Raw genomic sequence first — 25,662 nt, 5'->3', positions numbered from 1 at the left:
TAATTATTTTTCAAATCTCCCATCTCCCGGTGTCAGCTGATTGCCCGTGATTCGCGTGAGAGTCAAGCGTTCGCTGTAGGTTGGTACTCCTGCATCGGCGCCGGCAGCCATTTGTCTCAAGTTAATTCTGATAGACTTGTAGAGACGTCGACATGACGTTTCGTGTGACGTCTGCGTTATCCACTCGAAAGACCTAGGCTGAGTTGGCTGGAGTTTACGAACAGCCGTTTTTTGAAAGGCACTGGACCATCCTTGGCCGTGTCCAAAAGGTGTAAGACCGTTCTTGAAGCGAGCATCCTCCGAGTATGGTCTTGGATTGCGGTCTTCAAGTTGTGGACTGGAAGTGAAAGTCTTTCGAATTGCACTTCGACTGCAACGCCAAATACGACCATTAGATAAAACTGAGTACTCGTTGTTTTCCCCGCGTTTCAAACACTTGTTTTTCCACCATAGAAATCACATAACATTTTCAAATGTTCGTACACATACATTTGCACACATTAGAAGAACTTTAACCAACAACTTGCTGGCCCATACCGTATATTTAACCTGTTTTGCTGGCTTTCTACCTCCGTGATTTTAAACAAATGAACAACGAGTGCGAAAATCACGTGACATAGTTAGCAACCATCTGTACTGCGAGTTGTGCACTTGTGCGCTTTCGAACTGTACTAGGTGACGTCACTTCCGTCAAAACCATACTTCAAGTCTGTACTTTGTACCTTTCGGACAGACGCACTGGACCTTTTGATAAAACATTACCGTACTTTCGCCCGAAATTTTATTCTGACGATGTTCTGGTCATATGTCATCAGTGGACTGGCATACGCAGGGGGAGCTAATAGGGTTAACCCCTACCGTAATTTTGAGAAAACCTAAATTTTCAAATTAAAGCAGTAAATAATTCGGGGAAAGCCGAAGTGATAAAGCACTCCCCTTAACATGAACCCGCCGTACCGATCCCAACTTCGGGAAATGATTTCCCCGACTTTTCGGGATCCCGTACAGTCGAGAAATTGCAAATGGTCATTTTAAAAAGAGGTCGATTCTCGATATTTTTCTGCATAGTGAAGCGAGATCACGCTGTAACCGCCTTTATGGCAGTGACCCTGTGTTGCCAAGTTTCCCTATGAAGGAACTCGTGGTCAAACCACCAATTAGGCCTAGTGCTTAGGCAAGAGCAGACAACGTTAAAAGTCAGTCAGTAGGAAAACAGGATTTTGTCAAAATATCCGTTCTGTGCTGTGATTGCACACTGGTTCCTGGCTTGACTCAAGAATAAGTGTCCGGACACTTCTCGGAAATTGTGAATTTTCCCCATCCCAAACATCTGGATTAAAAAATATATATATCTCGTGCACTAGCACACCACTAATTATTACTGATGTGGCTTCGGGTGTTTGCATTATTTTGCGGCCACGAATTGTGGGCGTTTTTATTTCAGGTCGATAGATCAAATTTAACAAGCTTATTAAGTACCAACCAACACGTTGTACAAAGTCCAAATTTAGAGGGTGTAAGGGTAAATTTCGAGCCAAAATGATCATGAATTGGGCCTCTGTGTAAATTTTTAGGGAGGGTGTTGAGGAATTTCGAAGGTGGATAAATCACTGCATACCAAGTGGCGGGTCTTATACACAGGGTGTTTAGAATAAGGTTCTCCTACAGTATCTTCTGGAGCCCGTTCGAATCAACAGATTGTGGTGAAACGTGATAAACAGCAGTGTTTCTGAACAGCCAGGCTGTGGCCCATTTCCGGGCCTGGCTTCAAGTATACCAGAGGCCATGTAGATCCAGTGGCACCATGCAATATCCTAGCTTTTAATGTCGAGCTGTAGTGTCTTCTGCAGAATGTCCAACACATGTTCTCCTTTATTATTTCTTGGATGCCATGTATTGCCAAACATTCTCTGTGTGAATATTGTTCAATGCATCGATCTTATCTTCATGCTCTTCCATTCTTGTCAACAATATTGCAGGTTGTTCTCTTTGTTGCCTAAACTTCTCGATTGTGGCTTCCATCTTGGCCAGGGCTGTCTGGAGTTTGTGAATGGCTTCAGAGTTCTGTGGAGCATCAGTGTAGTTTCCTCACATATCAATTTTCGTTGCTTGCTTGAAGGAAGCTAACTCGTCTCATATTTCTTTTTCAAAATTGTCAAGCGGATCATTGAGCCACTGGCCTTTGCCTGCAGCAGTGCATCTCATTAGTGTTCTATACACACTTATTTAACATTTGTTCACGTGAACAAAAGTCCATATATTAATAACTTATGTTTTTGCAAGTATCTAGGTAACTCCTGCGACGTTTCGTGATGCAACTGGTCCCTTCCTCAGGCTGCTCACGTTTAGGTTATGTGTAAATCATAACCACGTCGACCTCTCCATAGGTACGTACAGGATATAGGATTGGTAAAAGATGTGTGGTTAAAAAAAAAAATCTAAAACCCATTATAGGTGCACGTCATACTACCATGCTGTTTCCCCGATTAGAAACGGCTCCTTGGAATGTTAATTTATTCTGAATCCTCATTCTTTGGCTATTCTTTGCGGCTTCAACGTATTTTTGCTGTCTTTCTTCTATCCTACCCCATACCGGCCCTTTTAGCAGGATGCCAAGCTACAGATGGATGATTCAGAATAAATTAAAGAAGCTTAAAGGGAAATTAGAAGGCTATAGGAAAGTAGGGATGAAAGAGCGAGAGGAAAGACAAAACGGGGAGAAAACCGATGGTTGCATAATGAATCTAACGGAGAAGGAACTTCCCAAGGAAATGAAGATAATTATGGGAAAAGGGCAAAAATATGCTATAGGGGAAAGAAAGATTGAAAACAAAGAATTTATTATAGCGGCAGAAGGGATAATATCAGTAATTGACGACTGGGAAGATAAGAAAGAGGTGAGACGCAAGATCCATGACGGTCATAGAAAATCAGATTAGAAAAGAGAATAACAAGGGAGGAAAAAGCGGAGGAGGGAACATTAGCAAGGAGAGGAGGCATAAGGATGACATAAAAAAGTTGAATAAGGTTAAAAAATGGGCAAAAGACAGTAATGTGCATATTATACGATCTGACAAGGAAAATAAGATTGTCGTAATAGATAAAGGTGAATATAGAAGTAAATTAGGGGAATGTTTTGACAACAACGATTTTAAGATTGTAGATTTGAATCCAATAAAAAGAGTAAGACGGGAAATTAAGAAAGGCATAGAAACCAGTATAACAATAGCAAGAGTGGAAAAGAAAAAGTTAAAAGAGGGGTGTAAAAAGGGTGAAATCCCAACCACTTTCGGAATTCCAAAAACTCATAAAGAAGGGATTCCCCTTTGACCTATCATTCCAATGTATAGACACCCGGGTTACGGGCTTGCCAAAACCCTAGTTAAAAGAATTAAAAGAGTGGGTGTAAAAACAGAATTTAGTATTAAGAACTCCATGGATGTCAAAGAAGAGATCGAAAAACTAGAAGTTAATAACTCCGATCGTGTTATGAGCTTTGACGTCGTAAATTTATACCCCAGTGTTCCTAGAGAAAAAGCAGCTGACGCATTGCAAGGATGGTTAATGTGTAAGGGTACAGATGTCGTCGAGGCATGGGTATATGTTAGATGGTTTAATCTGTGTACGGGGTTTAACTATTTTTGGGGAAACGGGAGGATATACATTCAAAAAGAAGGGCTAGCAATGGGGAACCCAGTCTCGGGAATTGTCTCGAGTATATTTATGCACTTTATCGAAAAGACAGCACTTAGCCTCATAAACAGGGGAATTAAGTTCTACGGCAGATACGTAGACGATGTCCTTGTTATTGGGGAGGAGGAGGAGGTAGAGAAACTATTCGAAACCCTAGGGGAACAAGAGGAAAGGATAAAATTTACTAAAGAAGAGATGGATGAGCATAAGATTAGTTTCTTAGACCTGGCAATTCAACTAGAGGGAAAGAAAATTCATACAGGGGTTCATAATAAGGCATTATCAGGAGATCTATACATCAACAAAGAATCGGCCCATGCCAACAGGACAAAGAATAACGTATTTCAAAACTTCTTCCTGCAGGCTCACAGATTATGTAACAACCAAGCTGATTTGCGTAAAGAAATCGAATGGATAATGAGAATAGGAAAGAGGAATGGATACAGAGAGGAGGAGTTAAAGGGGAATTTAAGTAAAGCTAAGGTCACATATGGGAAAGAATTAGAAAGGATTAAACAGAAGAAAGACGGAAAAGGAAAAGAAGATGTAGTTAGAGATGAAGAGAGGGAATTTAAATATATAGGCATTCCGTACTTTCCCGGAATATCGGAGAAAATCGAAAGACTTGTAAGAGGGTATGGTGTAAGGTGTGGGATGGGAGCTCCAAAAACTTTAGAAAAGCATTTCACGGGGTATAAGAAAGATAGAAAAGAGGAAGAAATAAACGAGGGAGGGATGAAGGGTGTGTATGGAATAGTTTGCCAATGTGGCAAGGAATATGTGGGCCAAACAGGAAGAAGCATGAATGTTCGGTGGGGAGAGCACGACAGGGATATAAGGGAGTGACTTTCCAAGACGGGGCTCTCCGAACATATCCTTGATGAAGGCCTGTAATCGCCAAATGGAAAGTGCTTAGGGAAGAGGAAAAACCTCTTAAGAAGGAATGTATATGAAGGGTCGTATATATGTAAGGGAAGAGAATAAATTAAACAGGGATGAGATGTGGGGGAAGATTTTCAAGAAGTGGGATGGGAAGGAATACGTAAAAATAGGATTTAACATAAGCCAGGAAGTAGCACGCCAAGCTCAAATGGAAGAGGAATTCTCGCTGGACTTGACGTGAACTGGAATGGAGGAAATAGAGGAGAAAGAGAGGGGAGGCACCCGACCTCGCACTCTACGAGGAAACTTTGCAGTATTACATACCTAGATACTTGCTAAATGTAAGTTATTAATATATTATGTTAAATTTGTGAGTAATTCGCACAACTTTAATCATGAATTCGTGAACAAAAGTCCAGCTAAACAATATCCAGCAAAAACATAATATTTGGAGCCAATCTAAGTGCTACTAACTGTCCGGCACCATCTTGAAAAACAATGAATTATACCATGTCCCAACTATCTCTGGAGCAGGTGAATGAAAACAAGTCTCTGCACAAGTAGTGACATGAGACAGCTCCACCAATGAACAGGCGAGACGGAACTGGATTGCGTAAACGGGAGGAAAGCAACTGCAGTTACCAGCCTTTGCAGCAGCGTGTACTGCTTTGCTCTGCATACTCGATTTCCCCCTTCTCTGATGCAATGCGAAGCCTTGCTCCAAAGATAGCTGGAACAGGGGATAGAAACATATTTCATTTTGCACTTAAGTCTAGCCTATTGCCAGACCAAGATGACATTAATGAGCAAATCCACATTCAATTGTTTTCTTGCGGTACACACATTTATTTTTGTAGATTTTGAGTTGTTATCAAGGACATTCCAAGACTTTGAACATTTTCCAAGATGAGACACTGAAACAAGGGCATGCTGAGAAAGGATGAAAATTCAAACACTCTTGGAATTTTTTTAAGGACGAGAAAAATAGCTGGTTTATATGTTTCATTTGACACCTCAGTGACCAAGAGCGTATAGTGGTTGACTCACAATATTGCCGCCAAATGTTTTGGGTCCGAGTCATGGCCTAGACAAGGGTTTTCCTTTATTATTTTATTCTAATTACCATTTGTCCCCAATTAGTGTAAAGAGCAACTGAAAGCTATGAAAAGTAAGAAAAACATGTCCATTGTTTAAGAGAGAACTGTGTACATCTATTTCAAATCCTGAAATACAATATACAGAATATGACACTATCAAAATTCCTCCTTGGATTAACTTTAAACTGAACTCTGTGGTACAACAGCCCTTTGAAGGCTAAGGTCTGCCAAGCAAGTTTTTTATCAAGTGACATATGGTCAGTGCAATGAGTCCTGGCACCACTGTGTTCTTGCTTTCAAGACTGGAGTCTTGTAGTATTACTTGCAAGTAGCACCCAAATTTGTCAGGTCGATAATAAAATTTTGGTGCTCCCACAGGGGATCGAACCTGGGACCACTTGCACAACAGTTGACAGAACTAACTATTTGGCTATGCAGGAGCTCTAACCTGGAAAACAAACCTGCTAAATAATTACATCTGTAATGTTAATATCCATAGAATTCGAAAATATGTCACAGCTAATTCCACTTGTTGGACAAACATTAAGGAACACTATAGTGGAATATACAATAAATATTAGGTGAGTGTATCAGAACCAGTTATATATTCCCTTCTGGAACACAATTTCCTGTTTGCTTGTATACTTCTCAAATTGATGAAGGACCACCCACAAAGAACACTCATGTTCAGGCCAGGTCTGTGATGTCACAATAAAATGTTGTTAGGAGTGGGTAACGATTTCTACACATGCAATACACTCATAAAAAAAGATGCCCATCAATATCTATCTTACCCTCAATACACTCTATTCCTCAACATCGTAAACATCCCCATCCTCTGTCACTCAGGGAACATGCCTGATCTGCTCCTCTACCTTCCTGGCTCATTAACAAAGCTAACAAGATTGGTAGAACAGCCACAGAACAGTTGTGTATGTTGAAAACTTGTTGCTTCCTTGCCAATGAATAAAATTATAAGCAGTTGTTGTCTTTTCTTACTTCATTCCATAAAAATATTCTGCACATACATTCAGGAAAAGGGAAAGGGGCATGAGACATTTTATCCCCCTCTCCAAATAGCACAAGGGGACAGAGTACCTTTGCCTCCTCCAATACAAAATATTATTTAATGCCAACAACACTATACTACTAAAGATGATCCAAATATAATGAAATAATCATCCAAGTCCCTGAAGTTACATTAATCCAGTACTGAGTTACAAAATATATTCCTCTATGACTATAGATGTACCCTTTTTCAAGACCTCTTCCTGCATCATAGGTAGAAAAACTACTTTATTTTTCTTGACATAACTTTATTAGACATACAACTGGACTCTACCGAGATATACAAAGCCCAGATCCAGATCAACTGGTTTATTCTCTGTACATTTTTTTTAAATTTACAAGGAAATTTATTACAAAAAATATATCTTAAGAGCTGAACAAAAATGGAAAAACCTCAAATATTTATAGTAAAATGAGGCCTTCATTTTTATATTTTCTACTTACAAGTTAATAGTACTTACATAAGATACATAAAATACTTCTTTTTTTGTTGTTTTGATGATTAGGGGCAGAAGAGTACAGCATTTATTTACTATAACAAATCAGATCATACCATGAACATCTTCTGACAAATATTTTTTGCTGTATTAAATCAAAGGCCTGCTGACTGACTTTATATCTGGGCAAGCCGTGATGAGTATTTGACTTCCAATGTTGTGTTATTAACACAACAAAAAGATCTATACGAAACAGGGAATCACATGTTCATTCTACTGTGTAGATGCTCACAATGCACATTTTCATCCATTTGCACTTCACATTCACAACATGTTGCATACAATATTCCATTCATGCAGTATTGTCAATTGCCTCTGAATGCATTTAGTTGTCCTTCCATACATTTTAAAATAGAAAAGTATGTCGTCATGAATTTGTCATTCCACGTATAACCACAAGTGGGCTAAATTTTTTCCATTGTTCATTTTAACACTTTGTGGACTGATTCACTCCTATTTGTTCTGTATACTGTGAGGATACAAGTTCCAGTTCCACAAAAGGACTACTCACAACATCACAGTCAACCATTTTCTTCTCAATCACTATGGCTCCTACCAAAACATATAGTAATTAAAAATTCACAATAAAAAAATATTAGATAATAGCAAAAATACTTTTGTAAACACTAGATAATATGAAAAATTTACTTTTAACTTGCAATAAAACATATTTTACATTCACAATATGCTCCTACAAGAAGTAGTTTGAAACTCAATTGTTTCAAAATGCCTGCAAAGTTTGTTATGTGCCAAACTTGATGCAAATTGTATGCATGTCAATTCATCTAACAAAGTATGGAAATGTCATTGATGGACATATATCTTCATGAAATTTTGTACACGTGTAGCCCTGGGCTAGGTAAGAAACAATATCATTTTTTTTTTCTGTGGGCTTTTTAGTTTGACAGTTACATGAGGTCGGAGATTTCAGGATTTGCTCATATACGTGGTCTGTTAGGAAAGTAATGAGACTGATTTTCTGTAAACGATGAATTTTATTATTTTTACAAATCAAGGTTGTCCTCTTCAAAAGAGTTCCCTTGGGCAGCTACACAGCGATGGAGACGTTGTTTCCATTGTTCGTAGCAGTGCTGGAAGGCTTCTGCTGGAATACCTTTTAGCTCGTCGGTTACTCTATTCTGGATATTATCCAAAGTATCAAAATGGCGTCCTTTCAAGTGGTTTTTGAGCAAGGGGAATAAAAAAAAATGTCACAGGGACTGATATCCGGCAAATAAAGGGGCTGAGGAACCACAGGAATGCTTTGTTTGCCAAAAAAACATTGATGGAGACTGCCGTGTGACATTCTGCATTGTCGTGGTGCAGCATCCAAGTGCGTGCAATGTCTGGTTGCACACGTGCAATCCTTTTCCCGAGTCTTGCAAGGACTTCATTCGGCACACACGTTCAAATTTAACTCACTACTGATCATTTTCACCATCAATCGACGATCTGACCTCACAAGAGACTTCACTCTTTCCACATTGTCATCCGTTTTTGAGGTTGAAGGTCTTCCCGCACGAGGTTCGTCTTCCACTTGTTCTCGGCCATCTAAAAAGGACTTGTGCCATCTGAACACTTGTGCCCTAGATAGTGCATGTTCTCCATAAGCCCTTTGTAACTTTTCATAAGTCACAGTAGCGGATTCGCCAAGCTTAACACAAAATTTGATGGCACAACGTTGTTCAAACTTTTGCCAGTCCATTTTCGTAACACACCTCACAAACATAACTTCACGTCAGACGCTCTCAACAATTGTGTAGCAACTGTAGCAAGTTGAAACTTGTACTGAGTCAACGGCAAGCGTTCCCCTACCTGCCATGTGAAGGTGAGGGAAGCAGCGTTGCCGGTTTATGCACAGTGTTGCCAGTCTCATTACTTTCCTAACAGACCATGTATTCCACTCCTGACTCTTCATTGCAGGAGTGTAGAACATTAATAAAATAATTATATTTTGGCATGTAATGTTCATATCTCCATGATTTTTTTTTTGTAAACCAACCAAAGTGCATAGATATAAGAAAAATGTCACAGGACTTCTGCGTTTTTCTCACTGTAGCAAGAAAAGAAAATTACATTTACAAGATTTGCATACATATGTATACAGGGTGGGCCAAAAGTGTGGAACCATCCCTATAAAAGACAGACTAGCTGATACAAACTAGTCCAGTGTTGCAAAGCATGATGTGGGTGAGGAGCAAAAACATCCAGGTCATCCTACCAAGGAGGGCGCCATCTTGGAGTCAACATCGTTTTCGTAAATGGAAAGGGGGTCATGTAAAGTACCTAAATGGGCTAGAATTTGATGAGAAACAAAATGATGTGTTCAATTTTATCGTAACTTTAGGCATTCTCATGTAATTGATCATTTTGTGCCACTGGTCAAAAGTACAGAACCACCCCTATAAAAGAGAAACAGGCTTGCACACACCAATACAATATTCCGAAACATAAGGGCAAGGTAGAAAACTGTCTATGCCATGCTACGAAGATGACCACGATCTTGGTGCAACAGATTTTCTTAAATGACAAGGTGAAATTTAATCAATTTCATTGGCAGATACTTCTTTGGTGTCTGGGTGATTAGTAGTTTACAAAAATGTCAAACAACACTGTCATGGAGTCTAAATATCATTGAAATTATGCAAAAAAGAGAATTTTCATAATTTTTGCAACAATATTACAGGGAGAAATGGATTTTATGATTAAATGATACCTGATGTGAAATTAGGAATATTTTAAAGCAAAGCTCTGGCATATTATTATAGTATAGCTCCAATGGAAAACTTCCATATTAAATTATAAATGCTCTGAACTACTTTCAGTTGTTACAATTTTCAAGATCTGTATTGGTATCTGCTCAGATCCTATTTGTCACTGACATCATGACAATCTACCATGAGATGATCACCACATACTAATTAAGCATTTGGTAAACGAAGTATCTAACAATGGAAGGAATTATCATTTAAGCATACCTGATTTCCTTCCAGATTGATGGCGGTCAATTATTTTCTCTAGCAATGGCTGCACATCACCCAGAAGAGGCCTCCTGGATGGATCTCCATCCCAGCACTGCTCCATGAGATGCCAACAACTTTCATCAAACTGTGGAAGCCGCTCAGGTCGAGCACCTTAATGATATAAACAACACTTTATTAGTAAGTTAATCAACTACTTTTTAATAACTATTTTTTAACAGCTCTTTCAAATCAACATACATAATGTATACATTATACTCAATGGTGCATAAAAACAGCTCACATTCTAATCATGTCATTAAAAAACTACTGCATGCATATTTTGGACTGTGGAAGTGTATTTAGATATTTGGGGGGGGGGGGAGGGGATTTGGTTGCAATTTTATTCACAATGTGGTTAGAATGCTTCTTTAGTGGTTTGGAATTTATAGTAATATGTGGTTTATTTTTTAAGTAAGGTTACTTTGCCAATAACTTGTATCGCATGCAGATATAGTACTGCACATGTGCATGGACTCCTGGCATCCCTTGCAGAGAAGCAAATACCATTTGGAGTCACATTGTCAAAGTGTGTGCTTCGTAATGTGTGATTGCAATGTTTAAGATCATCGAGCAGCCCACCGACTGAGATACAGTCAGTGATCTGGTTCTTGGCAGCAAGAAACATGGAGGTAACAGAATTTCATCACCAGATTTGTGAAGTGTACGGCCCAAATGCAATGTAAAAAAAGGTAAAGTGCTCCCCTGTGCTTAGCACCACACCATGAAGGCGTATAGGGGGTATGGGGGTAACGCCCCACACTTTCTTGATCCGGTCATGAGTGGGGGCGATGTGATCAGCATCACGCCCCTGACCACCTTTACCCCCCAGGGTTTCCCCCAGGTACCCATGTCATTCGACGCTGGGTGGGCGCCGGGGCCGCTTCCAACGTTAGAAAAGTTCCCGGGTTTGAACGGGCCGGGGATCGAACCCGGAACCTTGAGCATGGTAGTCAGACGCATTACCGACTGAGCCACCGCGGCCAAATGCAATGAGTGATAGCAAAATTGTGGAAATGGGTGAGAATGTTCAAAGATGGGTGGATGAATGTTCATGATGAGCAACACTCAGGTTGGCCATCTGTAATCAGTGATGATTTGGTGCATGCGCTAGATGCCAAAATCGATGAAAATGGAAGATTCGCAATCTCGATGCTGTCATTGGAATTTCCGGAAGTGTCAAGGTCAGTGCTGTACAAAATTGTGCATGAAACCTTGCTCTCGATGGGTTCCGAAGATACTTTCCAAGGAACACAAGAAGAGCAGATTGGCCAATGCTCTGACATTTTTGAGGTGATGAATTGTTGGACCACATCATCACGGGAGATGAGACATGGGTGTCCCACTTGACTCCTGAATCCAAGCAGCAGTCAATGGAGTGGCAATACACATCATCTATGACTAAAGTGAAATTCAAACACACAATCTCAAAGTGCAAGTTTATGGCAACCATGTTTTGGGACAGATGCAGTGTTTTGCTACACTCGGGTGCCACCTATCTTGACAGTGATGTCGTAACAGCATTCAAACTTTCACTGTCTGCACTCAGAAAAGAGAAAAACAAGGGAATGAAATTCAATAGACTATGATACAAGGGAAGGAATTCCAAAATGTCACAACGCAAGGATTCTTGCAGAATATAATATCATATAATAAATAACCATTAAAATGAGCATGATACATAAACATAATAAACTGTATGAAACTGATTTGGATTCAGATAATGAATAAGGGATGGTAACGTGCCTTCCAACGGGAAGTTTGCGAGACTTGACCACAAAAATACAGTTCCTTACTTGAAGCACGTTGCATCGTATACAGTACATAGAAATGTATTACAGATGTTAGATTCTGAAAAACCTGTTGAAATGAAGAATATCTGGTACGATTGTTGCAAGTCAAAGTTAAAAAAATTATGTGTGGGTTCCTTCACCTGAATCTCGGAGATGATTGCAGGTCGAGGGAGGGTAAGGGCAGGGCAACTCTATATTTGTCTGCTGGTTATCACACGTCCTCAGCGAGCGAGATCCAGGCAGGTGTTTGGCTTGCGTGTTTCTTGAATTCACATTGTAAAGGGAAAACTTTGAATAGTCATGTGGGGAAAAAAATGTGTAAACATATTTGTATTTGCAACGCACTTGTGATGAAATTGTGAGTTCAATTGTCACAAAAACGTTTAGGAGCAATAGGAAAAACAAAATTTCCAACAGTGGGAAAAGTGGCTGCAGCAATTGATTGAGATCCTGATCCATAAGAACATCAACATTGAGGTCTATTTTGTACGATCTTGGTTTGTATTTAAAATAAGGAAGCATTTGTAGACGACATTGTTGCTTGGCTCGACCAATACCTGCGCCAATAAAGTGATATCGGATTGCTGTAGAAAAAAAAAATCTTCATTACATGTATGAGACATGAGTTAATGTCCACCTTCAGGCATTCTGTAAACAAAGCTTGGGAGGGCACAACAGATGTTTCACATTGCACGGATGTATTTAGGGGGGATGGTTCATGGGACCTGTCGGACATGTTTCCCTTTAGCTCCGCATGCAGGGGTGGACAATATGTGGTGAAGTGACTTTCTCAAGGGAGTGAACGTTGTGATGCAGTCAACGTGATTTTCGTGAGTGCAAATCTTTGCAGGAGCAGCACTTCGAGTTTGAGTGTTTGTGCATTAGCTATATTTTTCTGGCAACATGGGTATCACAAAAGGAGAATGGAGCAGAATCGAGAGCACAATGGAGAGTGTCGTGGCAAAAGAACTGAACTCTCAAATGGGGGATCTGGACGAGAGGATAGCCCTGCAATCCAGAATAAACAGTGCAGCCTGCTGTCAGCCGGGGTTTTGCTGCTTCATGACACACACACACACACACACACATTGCATCGTTAGCTCATCCTCCTTACAGCCTGGACCTTGCACCGAGAACTATCACCACTTTTCATCTAAAGAAGTTCCTCGGTGGCAAACTTTTCAGCAGCGATGTAGAAGTGCAAACAGGAGTCCAGGAATGACTTGCCTCACAGGCAGCTGACTTCGATGAGAAGGGTCTACATTTTGACAAATGTTTAAATAACCACGGAAACTATGTGGGAAAAAGAAAATAGATCAAGCCATGTAGATTCTGATTTCACTAAAAATTCGGCAGTGCAATTTTCTTGGCAAAACGGACTTTACTTAAAAAATATCCTTCGTTTACTTAAAAAATATCCTTCGTATGTCAAAAAAAAAAAAAAAATGATTCAGATTTCAACTTATTTCAACGTTATTGGCAGGTGACCAGCTGCACCGCCAATCTTCATCACACATGAAACAAAGTTTTAGTGGGTGGGTGAAGATTCAGTCCTCCAATATACAGATTTAAATCAAAGCATATAATGAAATCTGCAAACGTTCACTTGCTTTGACATTCCTCAATTATTACTCTATATGTGTCAATCAACAGAAATTATCTGATTTCTTTGTACATGCAAACAGTGTTGTATGTGTATTTCAACATTATCACTTTCAATTTCATGCTTAATTTTTGAGACCTGTAAAATAAATGTAAAAACTATCTACAATAAGACATTTAACACAAGTTTTATCCCATGTAATCATAGATACATTCCTTCTGTAATTATATGTTCAACCTTGCAGACCTACAAGCTTTCACTAATTTGTCACAGGTAATCTTGTTCACTATAAAACTGTCTAACATTACCTTGTTCACTATAAAACTGTCTAACATTAGAAAACCACAATACATAATAATAATTACAACCAGAGGTGAAACAAGAAATTTAAATATGTAAATAGTTACCTCTCTTCACACTATTCCATAATTGTTCCTTGCTGTGGAATTGTTCAAATACATACGGCAGTCTAACATGTCCAGCACATATATACCAGAAGAGGATACCAAATGCATACACATCAACACTGCTGTCGTAATGTCCAGAAAGTAATTCAGGGGCCATGTGGACAGGAGTTCCCACTATACTTCCCGACATCATTGCTCCTGGTATGCAAAATCCAAGATCAGTCAATTTGGCTCTATCTTCTACATCCAACTGCAAAAATATATGGCCAAGTTAGTTCCTATTCTTTGATCTCTGTAACATATTGTCATACCAAGTTCTGTCTTGCACTGCAAAGCTTCTTTAAAAAGTAATTTCATACTTAGTAAATACCATATTTGCCCAAGTACCATCTGCACTTTTCCTTTTTCCTTTCTTAAATAAAAATGTGGTAGAAAATTAAAGTGCACAGCTGACATGGGTTTTGAGTTCCTAATCAGACAAACACCATGTATCTTGCATCTGCTTTACTCAGAATGCCCTGAAAAGCATCCATGAGAATGGTATGTAGGGTGAGAGGCCAGTTATGGTGTTAGTGATAGCTGATTAATGATGAATTGTTTGAACTTTTAACCAGCATATTTGCAATTTTTTTTAAAATTTATATAACAACATTTCAGACTCATTCTGTCTCACTTTTCAGGGTAGTGCATTGTATTGTGTGGTCATATGTAGGTAGCCCCTGCACACAGGTTGTGTTTGGGGGAAGCAACCAACATAAACAGTAATTTCTAGGAAGATTATTTACCAGTGAGCAAGGCTCCACCCTGTCTAGGCAGACCAGCAATGATGGTGTAAATCAGAGTATACAATGGAAGGCAAACTAAAGGGAATCTGGTGTAGAAAACAGAATGTCTGAGGGGTTATTTAATGGTGGCAAAGACTCCACCATGTCAGAGTAGTCAATATAAAATTGTAGGGATGGGACTGATTAATCTGTACTCTATTGGTATCTGCCAATAAAGGCATATCGGTGCATCAGTAAAATTACCGATTATTTTACCGATCCGATATATCGATAAATATCTTATAATTTAGAGCAAAATTCTGCTAATTTCTTGTAATTTTTATGTATAATCTCCATGCCCTACTTTCCAAAAAAGTAAATGTCTAAATATTCAACTTCTTGTGCACTGCAGTCACCTCGAAATACACATTTATTAAGGAGATCAATGAACATTTCAGGTTCTTCAAGGACCGTTTCTAATTTTATATTGGGATACAATATCGGTTATCGGTATTGGTAAATTTTATATCGGTATCAGACAAAATTTCATATCGCCCCATTCCTATAAAAATTTATGTACAATCTCCTCCAGAGCCACTTATGTGCAACTGTTGTGTGAGCATACGGTTCTCCCAGTGCATGTACTACACTTCATGATGCCATCATCCAACAGAAACCAGCACTGAACCTGGACAATGGACAGGCACACCCAACTTGGCACCATGTCCTCAGAAAGATCCCGACCTGCAAATGAAAAGATGCAGTGCACATACTCGACCCCCCTCCAGCCACGCGGGGAACAGGAACGGCACAGTGCCGAGCAGCATGGGCCAGCCCCCCAACCCCCCCTGACAACAAGAAGCAGACAATGCAAACCAAGATGTGCGCGCCAGCGCCGCCGAATGGGAGAAATCACAACTACCGCTGCCTGGGAACAAACAATGAAGTGACGCGGTACCATCTCCGCTTCAAACGCCGTACCCTTTTGTGAATGAAGACAGTGGATCTTCGAAATTAATAGGATTGAACCATTAAATTGTGCAATGCGGAAGTGCGAAATCTTCTAAATTTCACGTAAGTAATGTAGTACACTGTTCCTTGATTGTACATTGACTGGCCAAAGCTTTGTTCTTAAGTCCATTTTATGTACAGAAGGCTAATCGAGACTGGACCTATAGTTTAAAGTGGGATCCAAACCACTATGTGCCTCCACCAGGTATTGAACCTGTGACCTCCTGATTACAAGGCGACAAGGCTACCAATATGCAATCACGGAGACTGCTATTTTGTCTAATTTGATAGATCATTTTTTACATGCACAGCATAGCTAATATTAAATTTCAAAGCAAGTTACTAAAAATGTAAAACTTACTAAGACATTCTTTAGTTTGATATCCCTGTGAACAAGTCCCTGAGAATGAAGGTAGCGTATGCCTTCCACAACATCTAAGGCAATTTGTAGTCTACTAAGCCACATTAGTCCTGTTCTCAGAGCACAATACAGATCTCTAGTTAATCTATCCATAACAAGGAGAACAGCCGGGGAACATCCACCACCATAGGAATGATCAATAACAGATCCTCGCAATCGAACAATCCTCTTGTGTTCAGGCACAGTCCTGAAATTAAACAAAACATATCTCCTTTTACCACATGTTTATTTATAAACCCAGCTGAAAAGTTCTAGATACAACAATGAATGAAAACAATGTAAAAAATAAGTTGATTGAATTTTATTATATGGAATATCCATTAAGGTTACAAACTATAAATTAACATTTGACAAACAAATGAAACATTTTTACATGTATATTATTATGTACACCACAAGGCACACACTGGGCCTATACATTTGTGGCTCTGTGTTGGAGATTATTTGACATTTCCCATTGCAGTATCACTTGTTGATACAATTTCCACAAAGTTAAAACAGTGAAGCAAAAAATCAGGTGGAGCCTGGTCTGGTTTGGTACTCAGTTGGTAGAGCAATGACATATTATGCCAGAGAATCAAGTTTCAGTTCATTTTGAGATGGTATTTTTTGCACAGCTTTTACATTCAGTCTTCTTTTGGAGCGTCACTGGTCTTGAGAGAGCACAGAAAAGGGCATTACACAGAATCAAACCCAAACACCAACTCATGATATTCATAACTGGTCTGCACACATGCAATGAAGAACCATTTCCCATGGTTTGAAAATTGTTCAGCACTTGATTTTTATTTTATTTCCGTTTGATTCGATTTATTTTACTATGCTTTTGTGCCACTTTTGGCTAATTACGAAGATGGAGATGAGTGATGATATGAACGAATGGACACTCACAAAGACCCATGCTCAGGCCAATTCGAACCAGGAACTCCTGGCACTCCACCATGGAGGGTGGCTGTTGAGCTCTTGAATTGCAACTCAAATCCTTGTTACTGTGACATTTGAATCTCTCTTTCACCCATGTAAAAATCCATCTAAGTGCAATGCAGTTTTGTGACATATTTCTACAAAAATATCAGGTTTTATCCCCCTCAAGTTTTGCTGTAAGTGACTTTACCTTCCATGTTGACAATGGCAACAACTTTCACTTCCAAGCCAAGAAATGACTGTATTAGGTAGAACAAAGACTAACACTGGTAAACAACTCAAATCATACCAACCAATGAGATTTTATTGAGGATCTGAGGTTTGAGAATAGTGTGACAATAGTTATATGCTTCTCTCATGACAACCTAATGCAGAAACGGCATTTTTGGTACGAATGATTTGGCAACTTCAGACATTTGGCTTGATTGAGAAGTTCTATTTCCATCTCAAAAGAATGAAAAAAAGTGACATTGGTGGTAAAACAAAACATAGTTTGCATCATGGGCCGTAAGCATAGCAAAAATCTTTAAGTGAACACACATGTAACTGGATGATAAATATGACTATGCCCCATCCTTGGACAGATACACATTACACCATTTAGTGAACACCCATGTAGCAGACATCCTGTACTCCTTCCTGTTTTTAAAAATTATTTTTCATCTAGCATATAAGTCTTCCTCCTGAAGAATACACGAGTGGTCAAATATTAAAGATTTAAATACTCATATCTAGATCTCCTTCCTGACTGGCAATAAAAAGTCTCAAAAAACAACAAAAAAAGGAACAGATAAAACTTGAAGAGGCAAGGCTTTATGTAAAGTTTTAATTTGTCAAAAAACTTTTCAGACAAGTCTTGCGATAAATATACTGCTCAATACATGTGCAATTTGGAGGATTTTACGCCCAAGTTCCCAGAGATGGGCACTTTAGATTATAACTTTTTTCTATGTTCTGCAAGGACTGAGGAGCCTACCTTGTGTAATAAAACTCCATTGCTAAGTCATTCCAATGTTTATCATCTGGAGGTACAACAGATTTTACAGCACAAGGTCCTGGGCCACTCCAAGATTCACATGTGAACACAACTCCATACTGTCCTCTGCCAATCTCCCGGCCTTGTTGTGGCATCCCTGCAAGTTAAAAAGTCAATTAAAATTGCAACATTACAAATCATGGTGATAGAAGAGATTCCGTGTTTGTTTCACGTGATATTTTCAGGTAAGACCAGATGAAACAATACCAATCATTACTGACTTGTTACAAGTTAAAACATTGAGAGATGAACTCTCTTATTCTGATACAGACCCAACCATGTTGTTAATTACTATACCCACTTTCATTTTTTCTTAAGACAATATTAATTGTGTTATAATAAAGGAGTGCTTCATTCCAGACAGTCTGGTGTCAATTTTTTAAGTATCTTATACATTTTTGTTGTTGCTATGCACAGGAAGAACAATATCAGACTTACCGTAACGAACCATATCACACATTGACGTACTCTCTAATGCAAGTCGAGCAAGTCTGGGAGCATACACCTTTCTGATTGCTATGCGTTGTTCTTCTGTTCGATTCAAGCGACCTGAATGATGATATTCAAGATTGCGAATTGAAGCCTGGAATGCCTCGTGAGATGCTCGTACTTTATCACGAAACTGAAAGGAACGTTTACATGTCAAAATTTCAAAACTTGTGAGTTTTCTTTTATACAGAAGTTTTTAACATCTCATTCAAGTGAAAAAAGAAAGAAAATTATGTGTACATTCAAAGTATTTTTTATTACATTCAACCACTTACCAAGAGTGCTTTGACATTAGTGTGTGAAAGAAAAAATATTTTCCCCTGATATACTGAAGAACAAAACTACTCATTAAGCTTAGTGTAAAATTTTTGATGAACCAAGGTCAAACTCACGCAACCTGAGCAACCAAGTCGTATACACCGTGATTCAAAAAGAATATACGTATTACAAACCAGTATGCTGTTGAAACTACTCATCGGGTTACAGTCCAGCGCTTCTGAATGGAAGGTTGCATTGCGAAGTTTCGTTCAATTGCCGCTAGATTGCAAGTGTCGCACTTGTGCTATCACAATCTCACTATTTCAGTTCGAGTCGAAATGGTGACGCAGCACCAAAAGGCATTCTGCGTTGTCGAGTTCGGTAAGTTTAACTCTGCGATTACAGTGCAAAGACGTTTCCGCTTGCGTTACCAAGTTGCAACATGCTCCACTTAGGATGGCCTCCACTCCACAGTCGTCGACGTAGACACGCACCAGCACAGCAAGCGCGTTGCAGACAATGACATTTCGTAATGTGCATAAATTTACCCATAATGCTAACTGTCTCTTCAGCGGAGAGATGAGATTCCACAGTTCTCAGGGATCGGGTGTTAAAAGAGCTTCTCCAAAGATTTCAGATGAAATGGGACCAATAGCTTTTACCTCAACAGAACAACAGGTGATGAAAGTTTATATTCCAGTTTATTTCCTTAACAAAATAATAATATATATATACAAGTTATAAAAACAAAACTACCCAGGGGTTAACAATAATAAGTACCTTGAGAAGCTTACTCATTAATCTTACTAAAATTATCCTATACATATATACAAGTAGGGAAACGGAAAAACACATTTCTTACTTCAACTGGTTTCTTACAAAGCAACCAAGATACTTTCCCATTATTAGGTGGGATTAAGCCGAAACTAAATATTATAAGGGCCTTTTATCTCTTTCAGCAGAAGGTGGAGTTTAACTTCTCTATGGTACTTGGACTCTCACCTTAGCGGAGAGCACCTTCTCTCGTCTGAAAGCAGAGTGGGATTCGTGTATGTTGCTTGGACTCTCACCTTAGCGGAGAGCACCTTCTCTCACCCGAGGGCGGAGTAGAACATCTCCTCGGTGCTCGGACTCTTGCATAAGTGGAGGGCACCTTCTCTCCTTTGGGTGTTTGGTCTCTCGCAGTAGCAGAGCACACCTTCTCTCGCCCGCAGGCGGAGTCTACCTAACTTGCCAGCCAGGCCTTCGCCTTTATATAAGGTCGGCTATGCTAGCGTAAGCGAGAGGGAAAATCTTGAACTACCAATATTAACATTAAACAGTTACAAAACTTGATTATACATTTATCATAGAAGCTAATAAACTTAGAGGTGGATCCATTTTTACTTGTGATGATCCGGGTTCGTTACAAAGTGAATCCTCCAAGTGAGTGGAAAATTCGCAGGTGGTATAGACAGTTCATACACACTGGTTGCATATGTAAAGGAAAGAGCACTGGGAGGCCACGTGTGTCAGAAGAAAATGTTGCGAGAATCCAAGCGTCTTTTCAATGTAGCCCTTCCAAATCAACACGTCGTGCAAGTCAGGAGTTGCAACTGCCTCAGACAACTGTGTGGATAGTTTTGTGGCATTGTTTGGTGATGAAGCCATACAAGTTACAGTTTTTACAGGCGCTGAAGCATGAGGACAAAGGAAAGAGTGGAATTTGCTGGCAAGATACTGGAAGCTGTTGAAGAGGATAAGAGTTTCACGGGAAGACTTGTCTTTAGTGACAAGGCCACTTTCCACCTTAGTGGTAAGGTTATTAAACAGAATGTAAGAATTTTGGGCCTACAAAATCCACATGCGTACATTGAGCATGAAAGAGATTCACCAAAAATCAATGTCTTTTGTGCAATATCCCGTTCGTCTGTGTAAGGTCCATACTTCTTCAATGAACAAACAATTAATGGTGAGAACTATCTTGCTATGTTACAAAATTGGTTGTTTCCAAGGCTGCATGAAGGTTTTGACAACATAATTTTCCCCCTCACTGGCATCCTAAAATGCGCACTTTTCTTGATGAAACTCTTCCAAGTCGTTGGATTGGTCATCAGGTAGTTAACGACTTGGCACTTTTTAGCTGGCCTCCAAGGTCACCGGACATATCTCTGTGCGACTTCTTCCTCTGGGGGTACATTAAGGAAACCATTTACGTACCACCACTAGCAAATGACCTGGACGAGCTGAAAAATCGAATCAGCGCTGCAGATGCTTCAGTCACGAAAGACATGCTTGCCTGAGTTTGGGACGAATTTGATTACCGCTGCGATATTGTTTGTGCCGCTGGTGGAGGACATATTGAACATCTGTAGATAAAACTTGTAGTGTTTGTGAGTCTATGTACAAAGTTTCACACATTTACTATTTACGGTTTCTAAAATATCTCTCTTTAAAATACATATATTCTTTTTGAATCACCCTGTAGTATCTAAGTCCTAATTTTCCACTAACTATTTGAACATTTTTAATTGCTAGAAAAGGAGAAAATTACCAGTGCATATGTGCGTGACTACAACAGTTCCAAAACTTACTTTCAACACACACCTGTGAACAAATACTGCGAGCAAGACGGCCTTCACTTAGTGAATTGATCATTTCAGTAGCTACATGACGCCTCCATTCACTATCCAGGTTAGGTGCAGATGACCATGGTAAGTGGATTGTCTTGAATATTTGCCTCAGTCTTTCAAGAAGAGAGTGTAGTACTGATGATGATGTTGAAGTTGTTAGTTCTACATTATAAGCAGCATTGAGAATCTTGAAAAAAATGCAAAAAGATATTTGAATTAAAATACAAAATGAAATATAGTAAAAAAACACATTTAACCTGTAGTGGCTCGCTGGGACAACTGCCGTCTGAACACCTGTAATTTTCAAGGACAATGCACCTCAGACAGAGACTGTCTTTTTCTAATTACCAAGTAATCCATACCACCACCTTATCATGCAAGGGTAAGTGCTGAAAAAAAAAATGGGGAACTTCTTTTCAAAATATTGGGATGGGAAGCAACATGATATTAAAAGCAGGTCTTTCATGATAATCTCATGCAAATCATAAGCAATTATTATTCATATGGTCAATGCAAGAACTGAATTTTCTCAGAAAATTAAAACATAATGCCATTTCATACATACATTATTCATTTTAATATATTTTCCCCCAAAAGTATTGAAGGGTTTTCCATGTGACTTCGCACAATTGTAAGAACATCACAGTGCTACATACGAGATTTTTAATTCACTTTGGTTTATTGTGGTGAGCGTAGCAACCTTCCAAATACAATTTTCTTTGTAAAATTTCAATTTTTTTTATTTCATTACCAGGAGATAAAATGTTTGTTTCACAACCACAGACAGTACTGACATTCTGGAAAAAAAATTCTCTCTCTACCATAATTAGTTCTCCTTCTATGACTTCTTTTGTGCAGCAGTGCACGTTTGCAGAACATGTGCTTGAAAACCTTCCATCAGAAACGGCAGTCAGCTAAAGCTTAAGAAAAGACAAAGATTACAAATACTTTATACATTACAAACAGGAGCCATGATTGTCCAATCAGTAGGATGCATGACTACACCCTGTCCCAGTTAACTGTGGAGCAGAGCTGCCAATAGCAGAAAAGGAGGAGGAGGGTAATCGAGTGGTGAAAGTGTAGCATTACCAACTGTACAGTCATTACTAGGGTGTGGATTTTTGCCTATTTTACTTTTTTATTCCTTTGTAGAAAAACATAGGCTTTAATGTTTAAAGTTTGTTTCATGGTGTTTTCAGTCCGAAAACACATTTTTATAGTGCCATATTTAATAACTTGAGCTTTTTTATGTATCCTTAGATTTCCCTACATTGAAAAAGGTAAGCCATTGTTTACATTGAACTGACTGAAATCTGGTATTCGCCACATTTGAGGGTTTCAAGTGATGTCAGATCTTTGGAAATACTAAATGTCCTTGAATCAGTGTAAGCAAACTGGACAACCTGTTAGTGATTCATACTTGAACAAACCTACTCCAACCCACCCCTTCTTTCTTCCACCTGTAAGACACTAGGAGTCAACCAGTACTCATTTGCTTTGTTGTGTGTGTAAAAGGAACTAGGTAGTTATTTGTAGAGATATCGTGTTCATATGTTTAAAAATGCCAAAGCACAAGGCAGCCAGAAGTGTATTAATCAAAAAATGGATTGCTGCACAAGGTTGTTCTTACTGCTGACAGAAAACTTGATTTTTGTTATTAAACATTGCTTTTCTCCATGTTTGGCTAATCGCATCGATGAGGATGAGTGATATGATCAAATTTATGAAGAGAGACTCACAAGGAACACCCATGCACAGGCCGGGATTCGAACCCAGGACCACTGGGTTGTAGCCTTGTTGTACTAACCACTCTGCCACAGAGGTCGGCCCCACATGGAAAAGTAATGACCTTGCATTACGTTTTACCATGCAACAGAAATAATGCAGGCATTATTTCCTATGCAGACAGCAGCATTAAAAAAAAATAGGACCTGAATTCTGCAATTATCACATTGCCTGCACACCAGTGGCAGAGAATGAGCTGTGAAGGGGGGGGGGGGGTACTTTTCTTCTTTGATTGATTTGTTGTTTTAAGTCCACTTTATGCACAGGAAGGCTAATCGGGACTGGACCTACAGTTTAAAGTGGGATCCGAACCACTGTGCGATGTGCCTCCACTGGGTATCAAACCAGGGACCCCTTGATTACAAGGTGACGATGTTACCACTACACCATTGTGGAGGCCCTTACTTTTTCTTCTCACTTGTCCTATGGTTTTCGTTAGTTTTCAAGAATGTATTCAGAACTGGTTGCCCCATTTTAGATGTCAAAGGAAAGGAAGAGGGGGTCCACTTCCACCCTCACCTGTAATCAGCCCATGTGGAAACACGAGCAAGAAAATCGTGGCTGAAATAATCAGCATTGACCCCTCCCCCCTATATGTTTGCTGACAGGAAAAGAGGGAGAAGTCACTCAGCCAACAGAACACTTTTTTGGCAAATATTATGAAATCTGCACAGTTAGGAAAACGTATGGAGTGGAAAACGGGAGTTATGATGCACGTAAGATTGAAGTACACTTTTGCTGAAACCTGACTGACAACGCTTTAAGCGGGTTGACGATCTTTAGTTGGCCTATGTGGCTTTGATTATCTTTAAAAGTTTTGCTTTTTTATGAAGTGTTACAGGGAACAAAGAAAACATTTTGAATGAAAGAGGTTACCGGAAGGTGTCGGCTACAAGGCCAAGAGTTGCTTACTCACAGGAACCTGCTGAACTCTAGGTCAGAGCTGGACAGATTGGCAAGACTTACAGGCACCACGCATCTGTATTTTGGAACATTCCTGCGATCTTATCTCGTATTTCTCAAGGTGGTGTATTTATCGATTAAAGAACTTGACCTGCCATACACATTGACAAAGGTTTGATTTCTGGGATGGGTGGTCTAAGGTTGGAATTTTTTGGGCCTTGTCTCTGCATAAAGCAGCTCTGGGGCTCACCCAGACTCAAATCAATGGGTACCTGGGGACAACCCTGAGGGGTCAAGGTGGCTGGAGCATGGTGCTGATCACATCACCTCCAAAATGGCCAAGATCAAGAATGTGTGGTGCCCTGCCCCAACATCCCCTAAATGTGCCTTCATGGTATGGTGCTATTCTGAAGTAAGGTGGCATTCAGTCATTACTTATTTTCTTTTCAGTTGGATAATTTGCTTCTAGCTCCTTTAGATTACAAATCTGGTCAATATTCTAACATTTTCAAAAAAATAATTTTGCAGCTTTCATTACTACCAAGTTGTCCTATCCCAAGTCGACAAAACAATTTCTTATTTACCTGATTGAGAGCATTACTAGCCAGAAGCCAACCTTCATTGTCACTGCAGTCCTTCTCTAAACTTCCTAAGCAACGCTGAAGTGTCCCCACAAAGGTCTCTCGCAGGCAGTCCACATGCTTAACTAACTGGTTTGCAATAGAGTTGCTTAGACTTGAGAGCATGAGATGTTCTATTTCTGCAGTTGCTAAGCGGACAGTTTGAACTGACTCACCCTTTCCTGAATTTGACAAGGTCACACCTGAAAAAGAAAGAAGAAGAAAAAAAAGCAACAATAAAATAAAAATTACACTGCTGCTACAAATGTCAAGTAAATGAGTATTTCATGTACTAGCCTGTGTTCACCCGTACATATTTAATTTAAATATTATATAAATTTCACGCTTCTAGAAACATCCTCACAGAGAAATGTAAATTTATAGAAACAAGGGTACATTTTATTTTGCTCTTCTGTTCATGTGTGAAGGACAAAAAAAAACTGGTGGACGACAACCAATGTTTTCCTTCTCATCCACACACAGTGGAATAACACATTTATGTTCCCAGATTTTACATTTTTCACAACATACATTCAATCTTCATGAAAAATTTATAAACTCCAAGAATAAATATTCAATAATTCACATTTTCCCGTTTTAAGAGAATTCTGTGATAAAAATTTTAAGAATATCTGATTAAGTGGAAGATTTTTCTTTTGACTTAAAATTGTTACAATCAAACCTATTGTACATAATATCAATGACAAGAGTATTTTCAAGCCCAAAGTTGCTGAAAAAATCATGTTGTTACCTTGACAGACACTTGATCTTCTTTTAAC

The 25,662-nt window shown here is 39.2% G+C and overlaps 2 protein-coding genes across 3 annotated transcripts in view; one reads left to right on the top strand and one right to left on the bottom strand.

Annotated features, from left to right (window-relative positions):
- Positions 1–3,684: 3,684 nt before the first annotated feature.
- On the top strand, positions 3,685–4,539 carry LOC145984335 (uncharacterized). The gene has a single exon (XM_083117987.1). The coding sequence runs from the start codon at positions 3,685–3,687 to the stop codon at positions 4,537–4,539; it is 855 nt and encodes a 284-aa protein (XP_082974113.1).
- Positions 4,540–7,048: 2,509 nt separating this feature from the next.
- Positions 7,049–25,662, bottom strand: part of LOC145983861 (dual serine/threonine and tyrosine protein kinase-like) — a 53,168-nt gene continuing 34,554 nt past the window's right edge. For both annotated transcript variants that reach the window (XM_083116919.1, XM_083116920.1), the window contains 8 exons: positions 24,848–25,086; positions 21,550–21,762; positions 18,655–18,838; positions 18,157–18,313; positions 16,197–16,443; positions 14,061–14,310; positions 10,216–10,371; positions 7,049–7,789 (listed from right to left, as the gene is read on the bottom strand). In XM_083116919.1, coding sequence (XP_082973045.1) covers positions 7,665–7,789; positions 10,216–10,371; positions 14,061–14,310; positions 16,197–16,443; positions 18,157–18,313; positions 18,655–18,838; positions 21,550–21,762; positions 24,848–25,086 — 1,571 coding nt within the window. In that variant the 3' untranslated portion in view covers positions 7,049–7,664. The remainder of the gene's footprint in view (positions 7,790–10,215; positions 10,372–14,060; positions 14,311–16,196; positions 16,444–18,156; positions 18,314–18,654; positions 18,839–21,549; positions 21,763–24,847; positions 25,087–25,662) is intronic.

The sequence above is a fragment of the Lepisma saccharinum genome, chromosome 2, assembly GCF_977018435.1.
Source record: "Lepisma saccharinum chromosome 2, izLepSacc3.1, whole genome shotgun sequence".
NCBI lineage: Eukaryota > Metazoa > Arthropoda > Insecta > Zygentoma > Lepismatidae > Lepisma > Lepisma saccharinum.
Note: the sequence above shows the minus strand (reverse complement) of the source record. Positions and strands in the feature narration are given on the sequence as shown.

Excerpts from the sequence above, each read along its gene's own strand:
- LOC145984335 (XM_083117987.1), top strand. The coding sequence starts at position 3,685 with ATGGGGAACCCAGTCTCGGGAATTGTCTCGAGTATATTTATGCACTTT.